Source organism: Patagioenas fasciata, chromosome 1 (assembly GCF_037038585.1).
Source record: "Patagioenas fasciata isolate bPatFas1 chromosome 1, bPatFas1.hap1, whole genome shotgun sequence".
NCBI classification, from domain to species: domain Eukaryota; kingdom Metazoa; phylum Chordata; class Aves; order Columbiformes; family Columbidae; genus Patagioenas; species Patagioenas fasciata.
Window position 1 is genome coordinate 212,233,253 of NC_092520.1, and position 20,436 is coordinate 212,253,688.

Below are 20,436 nucleotides of genomic sequence, written 5' to 3' on the forward strand. Positions count from 1 at the left end.
CGACTGTTAAGCCAACACTGTCACTAAACCATGTCCTAAGAACCTCATCTACATGTCTTTTAAACTACTCCAAGGATGGTGACTCCACCACTGCCCTGGGCAGCCTGCTCCAATGCCCGACAACCCTTTCCAGGAAGAAATTGTTCCCAAGATCTAACCTCAACCTCCCCGGCACAACTTGAGGCCGTTTCCTCTGCTCCTGGCGCTTGTTCCTGGGGAGCAGAGCCCGACCCCCCCTGGCTCCAAGCTCCTTTCAGGCAGTTCAGAGATCAGAAGGTCTCCCCTCAGCTCCTGTTCTCCAGCTGAACCACCCAGGTCCCTCAGCCGCTCCCATCACACTTGTGCTCCAGCCCCTTTCCCAGCTCCATTCCCTTCTCTCAACTCGCTCCAGCACCTCAATGTATTTCTTGTCTTGAGGGGCCCAAAACTGAACACAGGATTTGAGGTTTAGCTTCACCAGTGCCCAGCAGAGGGGAACAGTCACTACCCTGGTCCTGCTGTTTCTGATGTCTACAGGTCTGGCCTGTACTGCAGCTGGTGTGTGAGACCTAACTTGGGACCATGAGACCTGAGCTAGATTTCATGTCCATGCTGTATACCTGCCCCATAACATTATAAAAAAAGTCCTGACAGTACCTCAGGGTCTGTACTCTGGCACTCTGGTACTCCTCCAGGAAAGGGTTAATAAATCTAGAGAGGGCATACCTTATAGGACCAACTTGACAAGTCAGTAGTGTCTGAGGGACAGTAGCCTCTGACCTCCTTTTCCACACTTTTACTACGAACATCTGACTCAGCAGACATTTTTCCTAATGTGCTTTAGCTCTGTATATTTGGCCCTGTGAAGCGACTGTGTCTACAAGCATGTGGGGCAGACAGAGACAGACTGAACATAGTTCTATCCATGAAGGTAAAAAAAATCACTCATACATGCTCTTCCAAACTGCATTTGCTGGGAGAGGATTAGCTGGCACTGTCCAAAATTGTGCTGGGGACCATGCTAACAGCCAAGCATCACAGATAATTTCAACATAGCGCTTGATACTCCACCTTGGCCTTCTTTTATTTACTAGCACAGATGTAGCCAGGAAAAACATAATGCCTGGTGGTGTTATCTGCTTGTCATGTTCCTACCCATAAAATGTTTGTGTGTCATGAATTGTGACTAACTGATGATCTGCTTGCCTGTGTTGTAGGAACAAGGGCTGCATCCCATATGGCATACTGAAAGAAAACTGGCCTGTGGAGATGTCTTGGCATCATGTTTGGTGTTGGGAATTATAAGGTCAGTGAGTACATTTCCCATTAGAATTTATGAGAATGCAGGAAATACAAAGCAGTGAGTAATAATAAAAATAATACTAAAACTGTTATTATCCTTTTTTCTTTTTTTCTTTGAACATCTTAGCTGAAAGCAAAAGACCAAATTGATTCCTGCATTCCTCTCAAATGCTTGCTGGGTTGTGGGAACGTAGGGCACACCACAGAGTTCAGAGTTCTGCTGTATTTACGGCAAGAGACATTCTCCTTCCTAAAACAATTACAACAAGAAAGGTTAAAGCAGACCCACTAGTGGGGATTTATCTAGCTAGTCCCCCCTGTTCTCCGTAGGGTCAGCAAGAGGAAACAAGATTTTTCCTTTGTCATTCGCTGACCTATTTTAGCCATCGAGGTTGTAATGAGATGAATCGTATCCCAGAAGGATCCATTTTTCTCTGGTGACTGTGAAGGGAGACAGGACAACTGGCACAGAAGGAAACACCCACAGCCACTCAGGTGATTTCCCAGCAAGAGGAGAGGTGATTTTGCAGACATCTTGCTATGATCATAGAGTCTTAGAATCATAGAATGGTTTGGGTTGAAGGGAGCTTCAAAGGTCACCCAGTGCCACCCCTTGCCATGAGCAGGGACATCTTCACCAGCTCAGGTTGCTCAGAGCCCCGTCCAGCCTGGCCTGGGATGTCTCCAGGGATGGTTCATCCACCACCTCTCTGGGCAACCTGGGCCAGGCTCTCACCACCCTCAGTGTAAAAATTTCTTCCTCATGTCCAGCCTGAATCTCCCCTCCTTTAGTTTAAAACCATCACTCCTTGTCCTGTCACAACAGGCGCTGCTAAAAAGTCTGTCCCCATCTTATAGGCCCCTTAATGATGGCTTTGAATAAAACCTCATTAATCCCAGAATGAATTTCTTGTCATACCGTGTGCTGACACACCTTGGTACTGAAGCTAGCAGGTGTCTCCAGGGCCAGAGACTCAGATTTGTGGTCCTCATCATTCTCATCACCTTGGTGAGGATAATGAACCTGAGGCTGTACACAAATGAGGGGGAATCTGTTGGTCCTCTCATTCAAGTGATATCGAGGAGGCATGAAAGAGCTGATGCTGGAGTTATACTCTGCTCAACCAGAAAAACCTCCAGGAAGGGAACTGGTGGGGGGAACAGCTTAATATGATACAGGCAGTCAAACCTGTGAAGTGTCAGAAAGCAAGTGAGGGAACCAGGAAATAATAAAGGCAAATTGAATGCTCTCCAGGATACTGGAAATAGCCCTTCTCAGCTGACATCTGGGATTGCTTTGGGAAGGCGAGCTGCAGATGGGCTCCCAGCTTTCCTCTGAGAATTGAAACTGGCTCCAAGCTGTCCCCTGCTGGGTTTTTGAGGGGCACTTTGGGGATGATATTTACACCAGGGATGTCACAGAGCTGAGGCAAATGTTCACCATTTCCTCAGTGGAGGAGCTTGAAGAAGAGATGGACTGAGTTGTAGGTAATGGACACCACCTCTCGTGGACGGTAAAAGCAGGAAAGCTTTGAAATGCCTCTTTCTGTAGCTTGGGAGTGGCAAAATCCAGCCAGAAATATTAATGATCTTAGTGAAGCGATGCGAAGATGGTTCCTGTTTTCTTTGTAGATGACTGGTTGGCCTTGAATAGCCAGCTTAGCCCATATGGGAGCTGAACAGACTGGTTTCAGAGGCTGAAACTGGGAGAAGTGGTTGGTGCTTTCGGCACAGTTGTGTTGACCGTGTCATGCACTTGCAAACACAGCCAACAGGACCTGGAGCTGAGATGTCTCAAGATCTCCAGTGTCCCAGCAGGCACCAGACTGATGTCTTGTCCTGTTACAGACATATCCGTGTCAGAGATTCTTTTCTCCTCACTCCTATTCTTGCAGCTCTTGCTGAATCAATAGGTAAATTCTCCACTAAGTAGTAGCAAGCCCACACATGTAATCCCCTTGAAACCAAACATTCTGAGCTTACAGCTGACAACAGGGAGTTACCACAAGCCTGGAATTTGTTTGTTTGGCTGTGCTAAGTAATTGCAGCCCAATTTAATGCATGAAAGGGTGTTTTTGTGGGAATGGTTGGTGTTGTGTTGCTTCCTGATCTTGGCTCTGAAGAGAAACCTGTATGTATCACACATGAGGTCTAGCTACAGGATCCTGGTGTAGGTCCTGACCATGCCTTGCCCTATGGTTTCTAACAAATATGTAATACATTGTTGTCTAATTGCAAAAATAGTGGCTGGGTTGATCGATTCTGGGAAAAAATATGCTGTGGAGACCTCAGCTCTGCCTCTGAGCTTCTGTGTGATTGCGGGCAACCCATTTCACCTCTTTGTGCCTCAGTTTCCTCCACACCTCTTCCTTTTCCTGTCCAGTCTCATGGACACAGAAGCTGTTATTTCTATGGGAACACTCTCTCTGTGTTTACTCGACGTCTGGCAGAGACTCAGCCAAAATAATTTCTTGTGTAAATGTTAAGCGCAACCACTTAGTCTGGAAGGAAGCTTTGTGAGATATTTTAGTTTTGGAGTTTTGGTTTTAAGAAGTCCCCAGAAAACAGAAGCCTTCGTAACTCTTTTCTTTAGAGGTGTTTTGTGTTTGTTTTGTTTGGTTGGTTTTGTTGTTTTTTGTTTTGTTCTGTTTTGTTTTGTGGTTTTCTTTTTGTGTTTTGTTTGTTTGCCTGGATTAGGTTGGGTTGGGTATTTTTGGTGTGTGTTTTGGTTTGTTTGGTTCAGAATAGCTGAAATCTGAAGAATTTCTTCGCACACATTTTCTAGCATCAGTTCCTGCAATTCACTGTGCTGCCTGGAGGGTTCTGATGGGCGATATTTATACAAGCATCACATTCCTGTGACTGACTGACCTGCTGCTGGGATGAACTGGAAGACTGATGAGAAACCTTTTGGGTGACAAAGACTCTTCCTTTGCTGTGTCCCAAGAAGCAACTGGACAGAGATGTCTCATTTCTTCCAAGTATCAGGCAAGGATGAGATGAAATGGCCTCAAGTTGTCCCAGGGGAGGTTTAGATTGAATATTAGGAAAAAGTTCTTGCCAGAAAGGGTTGTCAGGCATTGGAACAGACTGCCCAGGGCAGTGGCAGAGTCACCATAGATGGTGACACATAGATGAGGTTCTTAGGGACATGGTTTAGAGGTGGACTTGGCAGTGTTGGGTTAATGGTTGGACTCGATATTAAAGGTCTTTTCCAACCAAAATGATTCTATGATTCTATGATTTCCATGGCTAGATGTGGTCAGTCTGTTGCCATATGTATGATGCTCACCTGTAAATACTCACACACTTATTAAAGCCTATTGCAAAGGCTGTCAAAACTCCATCTTACCACTTCCTTTTTGAAGCTCACTTTCTTGCTTCCTTTCCACATTCTCCATTAAGCTGAGACTTGCAGATCCAAGTTCAGCGCAAAGGTGTTTGCTTCCCACAAGCTTTATGTTCGCACCTTGGTCTGCATTTTCCGTAAAACTTAACAGCTCTCTCATTCCTCGGTGGGTCATGGAGGCCTTTCAGAGAGTGGCAGGAGTTGCACCAGCTCTGGGTGTGCAATCTGGACTGAGAAGTGGAGCAGTGGGAATCACTGGGATCACACACGGGCAGAGGAAGCTGGTGAGGATGCTGATGCCACTGCCCAGCGCTTGGGATGACAGTGGGGATAAAAGCATTGTTCCTGCTTTGTGAGGAGAGGGAGGCTGGTGGCTATGAGCAGCACTGGCTGTGTATCTGCTGGGGGATGCAGAACGTAAGGATGGAGCAGGGACACAGCTCTGACCTCCTCTGCCATGTCTCATTGCTGTGAGACTGGTCAATTATAAAAGGTGCTAGTTTCAGTAGTCCCCACCATCTTGTCCCCTTTCCACCTCCAAAGGGACCTGGCTTTGCTTAAATAAGTTTGGCTTTCCAAGACCAGGGTCACTGAAAAGCACCTGTGAATCTTTTATCTCATTTGACTTCAGCTGAGGTGTCTCAGGTAAAATTTCCTGTCCTTTGGGGTACATTAAAATAGAAATTGTGGAAACACTCAAGGTGAAGTTGGACAGGGCTCTGAGCAACCTGATCTGGGTGAAGATGTCCCTGCTCATTGCAGGGGGTTGGACTGGATGGGCTTTGAAGGTCCCTTCCAATCCAAACTATTCTATGATTCCATGGTAAGGCTGGCATTATAAACCATGTAGACCTGTGTCACAGCACTGCAAACCCAGCCCAGGCTTGGCCAAACCATCATTAGTCACAGAGATTTTGACCTCCTTCATTAAAAATCTAGTCTTTGCAAGAGGCATTCAAAACACAGTGTCATAAGATAATAATTGTAGGACGAGGGGAGCAAAGGGGTTGGGGAGTGGGCATGGGAAAGGAAAAATGGATTTTCCACTCTTGATTTAAGCTATGGTATCTAGAAACTGGAGCATCCATCAGCTGATCTTTCTTGCTGGATGTGGGAGGAGTAGGAGGCAGGAGAAAGATGTAGGTTGCATTTCTCACTGTCTTGGGAACATCTACACCTTTGAATATGCATGCAGAGAAGAGACACCAGGCCTGGCAGTGACACAACTGCAGATCTGCCCATAGGTTGTTGATCCTTTCCTCTGCCTTGGAGAGGCATCCATCATGAAGTTCTTAGGGACATGGTTTAGTGTCAGTGTTAGGCTAACGGTTGGACTCAATGATCTCGAGGGTGTCTTCCAGCCAAAATGGTTCTATGATTCTAACTGCCTCCAGCCAAGGATATAGATGCTGAAGACAGAGGATTTCTCCCTATTTCATGGCCAGCTATGAGTGCTGCACACAGGGATTGCCCCAGCAGCAGCCTCATGACATCTAGGGACAGAGAAGTAAGTGGGCTGAGGTGTTTGTTTGTCCACTTGAGACTCTTCCAGGTTTGAAACCCACTGTGGCTATTGCTACTCTTCTGAAATTGCCAAGGAGTCAGGGGCTGGCTCCCACTGAGGGCTTTCAAGCATCATAGGATAGGGTTCCATTAATAGCATCCCTGCATTCATGAACTGCTCACTCATCTTCGAAATGTACAGCTGATGACACCCCAAAGGCACATGGAAAGGAATCATCTGCCTGGATCTCAGCTCTCAAAAAACATTTCAAACAACCTAATAAATGAGTTCTTGTGTGAGAGTGAAATTAAGAAAGAAAAAAGAGAGAGAGAGAGAGAAGTGATATGTGGTGGAAGCACTGTCCCTGGAGGTGTTTCAAAGATGTGTAGCTGAGGTTCTTAGGGACATGGTTTAGTGTTATTGTTGAGTTAGTGGTTGGATTTGGTGATCTTGAGGGTCTTTTCCAACCAAAATGATTCTAAGACTCTCTGATTTCTATGGTGTACATGTGAAGTTGATTTGCTTTGAACACTTACATGGTCTCCAGTCTCATGCTTCCCCTCCACTTGAATTCCCTCTCTCTGGCTCTGTTTAGCCACAGAAAGCAGCAATCATAGTCTGGGGCATTTTTATTTCTTTATTTTTTTTTAATAAACTTTATTCTATATTACAAATAGTTTGTTTTTTTTCTTTTTTTTTTTTTTTTCGTTCTGGACTGCAAAATAGGAATGCCTTATATTTACATACACAGGTATACAATTAATTATAACAAAGGTACAGAAGCTTTGCCTTTACCAAGTAACAACGGGATTCCAATTTAAATAGTATAGATTTTATTTATCTTTAACTAGGATCAATTCAAAAGAAAATCAAACCAACAACAACAACAACCTAAGAAAAAGGATCCCAACCTCCTTTCTAATGCTGTCTTGACATCTCTTTGAGGCTGTTAGTAACACTGTAGTGAAAGGATATGTCTTTACATTGATTTTGCATTTAAGGTGAAAGCTTTAGCAAAACAGAGAATGAGACTTCTGGTTTCGTGTGTATGTCCAAGACACAGGGTCAGACACTAGGAAGGGCCTGTCTTGTGACATTAAACAATCCAGTTGCGTCTCGTCTTGATTCCTTGGGGAAAACACTGAGAGCATTTAGCTAGCACCTAATCTCTCTGCTTCCTTACCCCATTCTGGGCTGGAAAGTGGGTTTTCTCCAGGAATTGGAGAAAGAGCAGCATAAAAAATTTAAATAACACCGAGTTTCTCTTAAGATACTTCAGAAAGAACTGCAAGCTTGGACATGTGCCTTGATTTCTACAAATGGCTCTCATGTCTCAGTCTATATGAAAGTCAACAGCAGCTTCTCCTACTGGGAAATGCTGCCTTTGGAGTCAGGGAGCCACACCAGATCACACCAGCAAAAGAAAGGGATGCTGAAATAACCTAAATGTCCTGGTTTCCCCCCAATTTTCTACACTCAGGTTCACTTTACTAAGCTTCCCTGAACACCGTTCTCTGCTGCGAGTGTCTCTGAGGTGATCTGTTTCCAAGCAGAAAGAATTTCTTGAGGTAAACTCTCCATTTTTAGAACACAAGATTAACACCAAAAACAAACAAAAAAAAAAAGCCCCAATGAACAAACAACAACAGTGACAACAACAGAAATCACACATGTGACAGGCTGATTAAGCAGCTTTATATCCTCCCTGGGTTTTTTGGTGTATGTTTTTTTTTCCCAAGTGTAAATAATTACTTTTTTTAAAATTTTACTTTTTTTTTCCTCTTTTTTTGACATCCTTCCACAAATTAATTCATTGTTGTAAGCCTGAGTCCCCTTGGGTGTTTCTCTAACAGTGTAGTGAACTGAGCCATCCCAAACAAAACATGATTGACAAGCTCTGTTTTCAAAGTATTCTCTGCAAAATGATTATCCCTTGTAAGACAACACAATGTTTTTTGAGGAAGGGGTATGGCACAGTGGCAGAGGTGAGGGAAAACCGCAAGACTCCATGGACCCAACAAAACTCTGAAATGGGAACAGTGTTGGGTACAAAACAAGAAAACTCAGGCTGTAGATGGCCAGGAGGCTTAGGTTTACACGATGACATTGAGGTTCACTCCATCTGTTTCAGAGCATTCCAAGTTTGAATGGCAAGAACTAGAACATCCCAAGACCTCCACCTGCCCCAGAGGACAACTCTTTCACTACTCATCAGATTCACACAGCAAATTGTCCCGGTATCACCGAGGCTATGCCAACACTCCTTTACCTAAGGAGTTTCCAATCTTCCTTTGGAAGTCTTCCACACAATAATCTCTTTCCAAAGCACTTCATTAAAGTCTTGGGGGAGGACAAATTTACATGTTGTGTCTTGGTTTAATTTTATACGATTTTCCTCTTGATACTGTCTGGTTTATGCTTGGGTTGTTACACCGTAGAAATCCCGGCTTTTAGGAAATGTGGAACGGATGTGTAATCTTCATGTTGACTGACTCAACAGTGAGAACAGCCACAGGATGCTTAACAATCTACATCTATCAGATTTCAATAACGTTATTAAAAATAATTATGACAATCACATGATTTGCTTGTTTTTTCTCCTTCCATGGTAAGCACCTCCCTGTGGGCTAATGCACAAGATCTGGAAACTTTGGTATCACTTTTCAGTTAAAGCACATACCAATCAAAATTCTGCTCATAAATCTCATGCTGTAACATTTGTTACGGTTTCCAGTGTCAAAGAGTTATCAGAAGACAACTACAGTGGTGAAACTACAGGTGAGAAAATTACCTAATGGAGCAAAGCTGGTGTATGCTGCATTGGACTCAACCTTCAGATATGTTCAGGGTAGAATGAAGAGCGAGAAGAGAAGGACTCAGGCATGTTGGGAGAGAAACCTGCCCTTGGGTGGCTCCATTTCTCCTCTTCAGTAGTTCCCCTGTGCTGTCCAAATGTTAATAATTTCTAATACTTTCTTCCAAATAACATTCAACTTTTCCCATAGCAGTGTTCACCAGAAAGCTCAGTTTGCAAAAGCACATGACATGATGGATTATATCTCAGATCACTGTGTCATTGATAGGTGAGTACACTCACAAGGAGGACACGATGTGTTTGTAGATGGATTGTTCATCTTTTTTTTTCCTCTAACCGAGGCACAAAGTCCCAGAGCAAACCCTGCAGTGAAGAAATCATCTTAACTCTCAGTAGGACCACAAAGAGTCCTCATGAGTCCACTTTCCCCATTTCTGATGGTGCTGCATTGTCTTGATTGCAGTGTTTGAAAAATACCCATAAAGATCAGCCTATCATCTGGCATATTTTGGATATCAGGAGCTTGCCCATTAACTTTGAGGGACTTTGGCTCCAGTTCTTTCCATGTGACTTGAAAAACACCTATCGGGCATTTTTGGTCAAGTGTGGAAAGGCAGGCAAGGGAAACAAATCAAAGGAACAGGAAAAGAACGTATTTGAGTTGTAGTAGGGCTCATTCTTCTGCTTGTGTCTTTGTTTTTAGTTGTATTTTTACATGCACTTAAAAAATAGTTAGCTCAAAAAGGTGAGGCTGGGAAGAAAGATGCCAAGACCTCTCATAGACTGGGGAATGCTGGGACAGTGGTTGGAAATGGGGAGGGCACTGAAGGGGACAAGGGAGGAAGCCCACGCATTTACATCACAATTCTGGCACATTTTCCAAGCGAAAAGCAAAACCAGCTCAAACACCGAACAAAGAAAAACAAAAATAAAAAAGGAGGAAATCAAAGAGAAGCAAACTACAGATTTTCTTTTAAATCCTGGGGACGGGGGCAAGAAGAAGGTGGAGAGAAAATGGAAATGTCTAAATGGAAATTTGGGAAGGATTAAGATACCAATCTCACGATGCTTCCCATTTCCACTAAGAGCTTCATTCTCAGTGTCTCTGAGGTGTTCAAGTTTTTCTTGAAATACATATATGTCTATCACAGATGAAAAACTCCGTACCAGCAAGAAGAAATAAAATAACAACAATGGAAACCAACCACAATAAAACAAAAAACACAGCCCTGAAAACATCAAAAAGAAACAGGGTGAGTGTTATATTTCCCCTGTGGTGTTCCTCTGACTTCAGTACCAGTGCAGGATTACACCAGTTCACTTTGATACCTTTTTTTTAACAGCTTCTTCTTCCTTTCATGTGCGCATGTCCAGGCAGTATAGCCCATCACTCATAACCACTTCCCTCTAAGCCAGCTATTTGTCCTTAGGCTCCTACCATCCAGCTGTGAGCACAAGGCATGACAATAGGGTCCATATTTATTTTTTTGTGGCACTTTGTTTGTCAAAACCTTTGGTTTCTTTCTTTTTTTTTTTTTTCCTTTTTTTTTTTAATGTACTTATAAAAAATATTGTGTTTTGTGTTGTTGTTGTAATTTTCTTACCGCTGGCTCTGGTGGGACTTCCACCCCACTTTCACAGCCATAATCAATGGATGCAGAACATGCGCCAAGATTACTAAATGAATTGACAAAATCATGACAAAACCAACCAAACCCAAATCACCCCCAATGCGCAGGCCTCTTAACAACTCTGAGATGTCCATAAGGTGCATTATGAGTCCATCGGCTCAGCAATCAAACAGAAAGCAAGCAAAATTAAAAAGGAAATAATGCACACGCACACACAGATACACACACACACACACGCACAAAATAATAATAATTATAATCAAGAGAGAAATGTCTGGGGTTTTGAAACCAAGATGTGTCCCTAAGTTTGCTGTTTCAATGTGAACCTTGTGATATTCTCCCCACGCACACATCCAGTTTTGGACTGCTGTGCTTTAAATGGTTTTACAAAGACTTGTCTACATGTGTATCTGCTTGGCTGAACAAAACCCACTTGCTGACTGACTCCTGTTCGCACCACATCCCCTATTACACGCACTCACGATCTATCGTTCTGAAGAGGTTCTGATTTGCTAACAAGAAGCATGAATAAAACCAAAAGTACTCGTTCTGTAATCAATTTACACACCCTGTCTTTACCCCTTCCTCCCTCCAGGTGCAAAGTAGATCCAGGCTGTAGCTCTGAGGATGGTGTGAGATGGATGTGGGCTGATGCTCCGTGGCATCAAGCCACTCTTCCATCTGGTAGTGAGCACTGTTCCTTTCAGGTGAGATGAATGATGATCCAGCTCTTGCCTCCTGTGGTCTACAAGATGCAAGGTTCTCCAGACCCTGAGGATCTCCCACTATGCTGAACCGTGGTGTTATTCAGACTGGTAACTGTATGAAAAGAAGAGCCAAAGGCAGAAGAAATGCAGGAGCTCACTCTTTGGTTGACCGTGAAACAGATTGAGATGTTGTTCTGGAGAAGCTGAGCAGGGGATAGGATAAGGTAATCACCCACAAGAGTCCTGTGGTGACAGTTATCTCAGAAGGGATAGTAAGTGCAAAGAGAGGGCAACTCCTTCCCAGGCAGCAACTGTGCCTTCAGCAAGGCCTGTTGATTCCAGAAATGGAGAAGAGGAAAAGCCAGGAATTGGCATCAAAAAGGCAGATAAGCTTACAGCGGTTCGGAGACCTCCAGAAGACATGCAGTTCAGCTGGGGGTATCTAGGCAGAAGAACATTTTGCAGTGTTTCATTTGGATTTCCTCCAAGATTTCTTTCCAAAGTGTGTGGTGATATTTCCTCTTAGGAATGGACTTGAAGGAAGTTTCTACAATCAGTCCTACGCACCACCATGCTTCATGGCAAGCCCTTCAGTGCCATTCTGATATTCCACCATGAGAAAACAATAGCTTTGTTCCAGTCGAGGAAACAAAATGGAAAGAACTAACAGCTTTTAAAAAAAAAATCCCTCTGGTTGGTGTTTGAGGCTGAGCTCCTTGTCTAGCACAAAATTAGACTTGTGGCTCTGGCTTTCCAATCCGAGGTGGGAATGAGGGAGATGCTGCAATGTCCATTGCCAGAAGGAACAGAACCAGCGCCAACGGGATGCCACTGAGCAGACAGAGCATTTTTGCTGCAGTGCTATGACCAACAGGACACAATGGGAAAGACAGAGGGGGACACAGGTCTCTTCAAAAAATAAGAATAACCATATGAAACACATTGGCAGGGGAGTATTGGTCTCCTCCTCCCCTCTTGACCCTTCCCCTGCCCCAAGAGAGCAGCTACACCGCTGTTTGCCCAGGCAGATAAAAGCCACAATGGTCCCACTCTGGACGGAGCTGTGGCATTTTTCAGGGAGCGCTGAGGTTCCTCTCCCAGTGGGTCACTCTCAAGAGATAGAGTTGCAATGGCTCTGCAAGAGAGGATCTCGATTTGCTCCTGCCCTCCAGGATCCCTGCAGGCAGGTCGCCTTCCCCTTGAGGAGACTTTTAGTAACACTGAGTTCATTCCCATGTCCTCACCCGAGCCTACAGCTCTTGGAGGGCAGTTAAAGCAGCATGACAGAGGTGACCTCCCAATTGCCCATCTGTAGAGTGATGATGTGATGTTAGAAGAGGGTTTATAGGGTTTTTTTTTTTGCGTGTAAGAGTTTTTCTCTAGGGCAAAGGCAGAGGTGAAGTTGTGAAAAGGAGAGCTCCACCTGAATGACTCAATATCCCCAGAGCCAAGATTCTTCTTCAGTCTTTTCTTTTAACCCCTGGGGCTTTGTCATTTTGTCCATAGATTTTGAGAGAGAAAGAAATGAAAGAGAGGACTGCTGTTCAGGTGACTCTGCTTACAGCCGATCAAAACTTGCACTTGGTAAAGATGATGATCTTGAGTGAGGCACGACTTGGTTTATCCCTCCCAGGGTGTCCCTGGCAGGACAGTTCTCAGCTGTCTATGCTCATGAGGGTTATGACTTGTTCAAGTTTGTAGGCAAGTTTCTGTTTCCCAGCTTGGTCATCTTGATCAAGGGCTCCGAGAATCTGGGAAAGGAAAGAGAAAGAAATTATAGGGATTTTTCTTTTTTCTCCCAAAAGGACTGATTCCAGCATCTTACAGCAGAAGATGAGGGTTATCTTTCTCTAAGGTAGGTCCCAGACTTAGCTTAGATCATGCAAAGCAGGTCAGTCAGCCAGTAAGGAACTACGCAGGCAGTCTGGGGTTGATCTGACTAAATGCAGACCTCTAGATTGCAACCAATCAAATGGATTCTTATATTGGAGATTGATTATTTAGTAGCTTTATTCATCATCTCACCATGCCACTTGAGATGCCCTGAAGGGTCTCACCTGACCTTCAACACACAGAACTATGCTGGTCACCCTTAAGTCCCTGTGTTGTGCTTGCTGGACCATTTGTGGATGCTTTAGAGTGTCTGAAATTGCACTGGGTGCATGTGATTGAACAACTTTTGGCCACACGTGATGCAGAGCTCATGTAGGGCTCCTCTGTAACAATCTGACCATCAACTACTGTAAGCCAGCTAAATCTGATTGACCAATAATTGGAGGCAAAACTAACAGGGATCCAGATGAAGAGCATGGGGAAGACCAGTCATCCCAGATCTTACCTTTCTGGATCCCAGGCCTCACTTTTCATTCCTTAAATGCATCATCCCCCTAGTCAGGATGAAAATAGTTATCTGAAACACATGCTGGGCCCTGGGAGTGGGTGTGTTGTCCCACAGTCCTGCAGAACTGCTCTTCCCCCTCCAAGGCTCTTACCTCCTCGCTGTACTTCCCAACATAGGAGTATATCTCTGAGAGAGCACTCATAGTGTTGAACTCATTCATATGCATGCGAGACTGCTCAGCCAAGTAGGCGTTCATGTCCTGGTCACTGATTGCTGGCATTTTGGCAATGTCTGAGTAGTACCTGAGAGAGAGAAATACAGGTGTTTCTGAGGGGAGGAGTAGGGAGTCAAGAGATGAAAACCATCAACAGTAAGGAGAAAGGACACACTTAGCACTCTCAGGCTCTTCTGGTGCATCAATGACAATGACATACCTGGTCATGCTCTTATTTTACAGCAAAGAAGATGACTTAGCCAAAAATGTGAATTACTGAAGCACTATTCCTGGATACCAGACGTGTTGTATTCACTCAATCCTATTATCATAGAATCATAGAATTACAGAATCATAGAATCATTGTGGTTGGAAAAGACCCTCAAGATCATCGAGTCCAACAATTAAACCAACACTGGCACTAAACCATGTCCCTAATAACCTCATCTACATGTCTTTTAAACCCCTCCAGGGATGGTGACTCCACCACTGCCCTGGGCAGCCTGTTCCAACGCTTGACAACCATTTATGTGAAAAACGTTGTCCTAATACCCAATCTAAACCTCCCCTGCCACACCTTGAGGCCTGAATTCTAAGACTGAAATCCCAAAAATCATCCTGTAAACTTTCTCCATGCCATCAAAGAAGCAGGTAGTGCTTATTGAGGCTGGATTTCTTTCTCAGGACTTCGAGGGTTTTGAGCACTACCTCCAGTCCCACGGAGAAGTCCCACCAATCTCCCTGTTCACTGAGAGCTCAGGATTTATCTCCCATAGACAAAAATCTTTACATACTTTGCTGTACCATTCACACTAGTACATCTGAATCTATTGCTTATATCATCCACCTGCCACACCGAATCCAGCCTATCCCAGAAATTCCTCTGATGCTCAACATCTCCCTTTTGCCTCAAATTTTAAGCTGGCTTGATGTCATAGTTTGAGGCAACAGGCTTCAAAACCTCCCCATTCCCACTCTGGGGAAAATCTGTGTCCCTTAGGAGTCAACAACATTCCTTTTGAGTTCAAGAAGACTGAGGCTTTATGCAAAGGATATGGATGTCCCAGACCCACTGCCAACCAGGCTTCATCAGCAGAGCAATGTCTCTTTAAGGGAGTTGCTGTTTTTGATGTCCTTCCTCCCTCGGGTAAGGCAGGTCTTGGAGGACAAGGTTTGCGGAAGGTAATCAGTCATTGTCACTCGCAGCTGTGTTCTGCTGTCAACTGGTTAATTAGACGCCATCATTTACATTTTTAATTTCTGCAATTTGACATTTTGTGCATAAGGAAAAAAAAAAAAAAAAGAAAAAAGCCTATAGCTGCAGCAATCCACAATTTTATAATTAGGAGGCAGAGGGGACTGGGAGCCAAAAGAGCTGACAGGTGTCCTGTAAACAGTGTTGAGACACCTGCTGAGATGGAGGCTGTTTTCCACTGCAGAGAAATTGGGCACTGAAGTGCTGTATGATAAGGATCCTTCAGACAGACAAGTGGGAAAATACTCCCCATGACAAGGTGGGACAAGCAGATGCCAAAGTCTCCTGTGAAAAACAACACAGTGCACGAACACTGACAGGAAACCCCTTCACACCAGAAAGCTCTAGTTTTGCTGTCTGGTTTTGTGCCCCACACACCCATCCTGGTTTATTGCAATAGGTTGGTCTCAGTTTCTACCTTCTTTTTGCAGAGCAGGGTTGATGTAACCCTTGGGAAATAAAGGCATAGGAGGCAGACACCCTTCTCCCAGCTCTCCACATGGTCTTCCAGCATGACTGCTTCCAGAGCTAGAATCCGGCTCATCATAAAATCTCAAGAAAACCTCATTAACTTCAATGCACCTCCCAGTACGCACAACATTACTCTCCTATGAGTCTTGGCATCTTGTTTTCTGGGCACAGGTCCAGCCAAAAATCCTGGTCTAACTCAGTCTCATGGTCTAAATGTTGCCCATTTCCAGTACTCTGGTGATGAATGGTCTGGGCTTAATTTTGATTTCCACTTTGTCTAACCCCTAACCCCCAGGCAGACCTGAACAGTTGTCTATGAGTCAAGGAGTCATCTGGAAACCTCATGAGGACCCATCCTGTAGAATTACCTCCAGAAGAAGATGATGAGTATGATGGTAAATATTTCTAGACCTTTTCCACTCCCAATTAACTCAAACAAGTCTCAGCATCAGCAGATAGACAAAATCAGACCTGCGCTGCATACTCTTCTAGGCAAGAGAAAACATTGGGGAGTGGTGGCATCCATGACAATGCTATTGCAGGCTCATCAGAGCAAAAACATGTTGTTGAGAAACAAGAAGTCCCATGGCCAAAACACAAGGTGTGTTTTGGCACTCAAAGAAAGCTACACGCATGTACAACCAGCACAGTTCATAGACTTGTGAGGAAAACCAGCCTGCAATGCAGTGAAATGCATTGATTTATGGTGCCTAAGAAGAGCCCATGGAGCTCAGCTCCTCATGAATATTGCATAGGCACCTTCCTGCAGGGTGAAATGAAAAGTGAAGGGGATTACATCACAGCAAAAATAAATGAGGCCAGTGGAGGAAAGCAGAGTTACTGTGTTCTATTTGTCAGTCTGGCTCCAACAGGCAGTTGAAATGTTCCTTTTCCTCCCTGGTTTGGCTAGTCATCAAATGGTGCCAGGATGGTGGGTGCAGGGATGGGGTGTGTCTAAAAAGTGAAATGCAGACACAGGTGCCGTCCGTTTGTCCAAGTTTCTCCTGTCTCCCTTTTGCCTGGTAACAGTGCTCTCATGGATTTGTGACTCACAAGGGTCCGAAAACTCCCCAGTCCCTTGCCAGCCTTTGCAGAGATATTTTCCCAGCAGCATAACGCTCCCATGACTCATCTGAATGACAAAAAGCAACACGCAGTGCTCCCTGGAGCAAAAGACAGGATGCAAAAATCTGATTTTCAGGGGCTGGAGGTCTTTCCATCCATGACAGACTCTCAAGCTGTGATCTCAGTGTTCTGGGTTCACGGACCATTACCCATCACTGCAGTGAAGTGTCCTGGTCTCCCCTGGACTCAATTCCCTGGCTGTCACACACCTGAGCAGACATTTCCCATTAAGACTGCAAACCAAGTTATTGTGGAAATCTGTTTTGCAGGAAAAATAAAAGAGAAAGGAGGTAAAAAAAAAAATCATGTACCAATAATCAAACCTAGCTCTTAGTACAAGGGCAAAATGTATTATATCCTTTCATCAAAACTCTGGCATGGCCAAATGACTTATATAGAGAAGTGTTCCTAATGAAGCCATCATTGCACTATCTAAAGAAATTATGAATGTGTATATTAAAGCATCCTGGCAGGGAGATGACAACATTCCTGCTGAGTCTGTATTTACTTTCTATTTGAACTCAAATTTTCAGAGGTACTTAGGGTCTCTCTGCCATTTGCATACCCCTAATGTCATCAAAACCACAGTGAAGCTATCACCAAACCCCAGAGGCCCTTACATTTTTCTCTGCTGGCATTTCTGTGTGCAGCTTCCCTTTGCCCTTAGAATCATAGAATCATTTTGGTTGGAACAGCCCCTCAGGATCGTTGAGGCTAACTATTAACTTTGCACTGGCATTAAACCATGTCCATAAGAACCTCATCTACACATTCTTTAAACACCTCCAGTGATGGTGGCTCCACCACTGCCCTGGGCAGCCTGTTCCAATGCCCGACAACCCTTTCAATGAAGAAATTTTTCCTAATATCCAATCTAAACCTCTTCTGGCACAACTTGAGGCCATTTCCTCTCATCACTTGCTACCCTTGCAGCTGACAGCTCTCACACCAAAGCTGAACTGCGAGGCAACGAATGGGAAGTGAGATGCTCCTTCACCACATTGCTCCTGGGAACACCCCAAAGCTGAGGACCATCAGATCTCACCTGAGACATGGGTAGGTCATTGACTCACACTTCCATAGCCCCAGAGGCTACATTAGCCAGCAGGAGGTTGGGAATATAAGACTGAATCATAGAATAATAGAATAGTTTGAGTTGGAAGGAACCTTCAAAGCTCATCTAGCCTACCCCCCTGCCATAAGCAGGGACATCTTCACCCAGATCAGGTTGCTCAAAGCCTGGCCTGGGATGTGTCCAGGGATGGGACATCCATCACCTCTCTGGGCAAACCAGGCCATTAAGCCAGATTCCTTCTGAATGAGATAGAAAGGTAGAAAAGCAGCAAATCTAGCCAGCCTTCCTCCGAAGACTCAAAACTGAGAGTAAAAGTAGAAGACAGTGACTGCTTGGTCAGATGTTCCCCACTCACTGACCTGGTGCTGCAGATTTGTTCCTTCTTCTTTGATAGCCCAGTTTTGGTTATCTCCAGTGGATCCTTAGATCTCAGCTGTTTCCTGGAGATCCTTAGATGCACATCAAAAGATCCTTTCTTATTTGCTTGAGCTTCCCCTAAATCACAGGAGGACACCATATTCTGACCTCAAGACTCTTCTTTCTCTGATGTGGCAGGAAACCTTTTTCCTTAGACATCAGAAACCCTCAAGGAATTTGTGAGATTCCTTCACTCGGACGCAAGAACAGCTCAAATGGAGGTTGTGAGGGTTACAAAATGGTAAGATGTGACTCCATAGGTGTCAGTAGCACAGCAACTCAAGCCTGGCTTGAGCAGGAGAGCCCACAGGACCATCCACTGCCACAATTGTATAGGGAAGGATTTTGGACGCACTACTATATAGTAGCACTCCCTCTTACTCTCAAAAATAACTATTCTTGTTGCTTTCACATTGTCCTCTTTTTTGAGTTTTCTTTGGTTTTGTTTTATTTTGTTCTGTTATCCTAAAGTAAGCAATTTAACCATGATTTGGGAATACTCTTTACCTCTATTTAGCCATTGGTAAATGCTCTTGTCTTTGGTACCAACCAGGAAAGGCTCCTTAGCAGAGCTGTTACAGAAGAATGACAGTGTCTGCTGCCACTCAGTAACTCATTAACTCATCAAAAGAGAAGAGAAAAGCCACGTTGCCAGTGCTTCCTCTCCAGTCTGAAATTTTCCGGCACAGCCCTGGTTTAGGCAGCTTAGCATGGAGCTAATTGCCTTCCAAAAGATCCTTTTTTTTTCTTCGTCATGGCTGTTGTTGTGCCATCGCTGGGTTGGGACTGCACTCATTAATAATCAACTTAGCATATGAAAAGCTTGTAACGAATCCATGTGCTGCAGACGGCAGACGCAATTACAGCAATAACATAATTAGGATTATGCAATAGCCGTCTGTATCCCGATCACTGAAGGAGGAAGAGATGTATGAAAGGGATGTGGGGGACTGCTGTAGCACACAAGGGCTGAAAGAAAGCTTGGGAACAACCTAGCATACAGGTCTGTTATGGGATGAAGCAAAGTAGCGCAAGGACACGCTGTCAGTTCTTCTGTTGACACAGCATGGCAGTTTTAGTTTGCTGGGAGGCATCTGAGCTGCAAAGTTTGCAATTGTGCTGATTCAGCTACAGCAGTTGCAAGACTGTTAACCTGGACTGATCTTATTGTGGAGACAAGTTCAAGGCCAGGCTGTTGGACACTGATTGCACTTTGGCAATAATAGCATGACAACTAAACAAAAGCTACTGTCCCCAAAGTTAGCTGAAGACCTGTCAGTTCTTCCAGAGGTTTGTCTTGGAATGATCTAAGGGATGATTCTGACTGCACCTGCTAGCTAGGACACTGATTTTATTTTGCATGTGCATGACTTTTTCTGCTGCTTTTCCTCTCAGAATAAATGGTAGATGAGTGGGCAGCACTGAGGCAATGACTGAAGGGTGAATCGGTGCACAGATAGTTTCTCTGTGAGAAGAAACTGCCCAGAATTGTCTCAGTGCAGAAGATCATAGAATCATCAAATTATTTTTGGTTGGAAAAGACCCTCAAGAACATCTAGTCCAACCATTAACGTAACCCATGTCCTTAAGAAACTCATCTATGAGTCTTTTGAAGCCCTTCAGGGATGGTGACTCTACCACTGCCCTGGGCAACCTGTTCCAAGGCCTGACAACCCTTTCTGTGAAGAAATTGTTCCCCAGATCCAACCTCAACCTTCCCTGGCACAACTTGAGGCCGTTTCCTCTGCTCCTGGCGCTTGTTCCTGGGGAGCAGAGCCCGACCCCCCTGGCTCCAAGCTCCTTTCAGGCAGTTCAGAGATCAGAAGGTCTCCCCTCAGCTCCTGTTCTCCAGCTGAACCTCCCAGGTCCCTCAGCCTCTCCCATCACACTTGTGCTCCAGCCCCTTCCCCAGCTCCATTCCCTTCTCTGAACTCAATCCATCACCTCAAAGGCTTTCTTGTCATGAGGGGCCCAAAACTGACCCCAGGATTCGAGGTTTGGCATCACCAATGCCCAGTACAGGGGTTTTGGTCTGAGGATGTACCTTCTGAGTACAGACACATTTCCGTCTTGTCTGCTGAAAGCTACGCTATGTAAAAGCAACATGTTACTGAGATGAGAAAATATCAGGATGTTTTTGGAGACCAAAAGTGAAGACAGACAAGTGAACAGTCTTCAGATACACCAGAAACTTCAGCAGAGAAGCAGAAATGAGCTGTAGCCCATGTCCCTGGGGATGCAATGAGACGGC

The 20,436-nt window shown here is 44.6% G+C and overlaps 1 protein-coding gene across 1 annotated transcript in view; it reads right to left on the reverse strand.

Annotated features, from left to right (window-relative positions):
- Positions 1-6,757: 6,757 nt before the first annotated feature.
- The window catches only part of PLXNA4 (plexin A4), a 488,679-nt gene continuing 475,000 nt past the window's right edge, over positions 6,758-20,436 (reverse strand). The window contains exons 31-32 of the mRNA XM_065829757.2: positions 13,780-13,930; positions 6,758-13,038 (exon numbers count right to left, since the gene is read on the reverse strand). Of these exons, the coding sequence (XP_065685829.1) occupies positions 12,943-13,038; positions 13,780-13,930 (247 nt within the window). The 3' untranslated portion in view covers positions 6,758-12,942. The remainder of the gene's footprint in view (positions 13,039-13,779; positions 13,931-20,436) is intronic.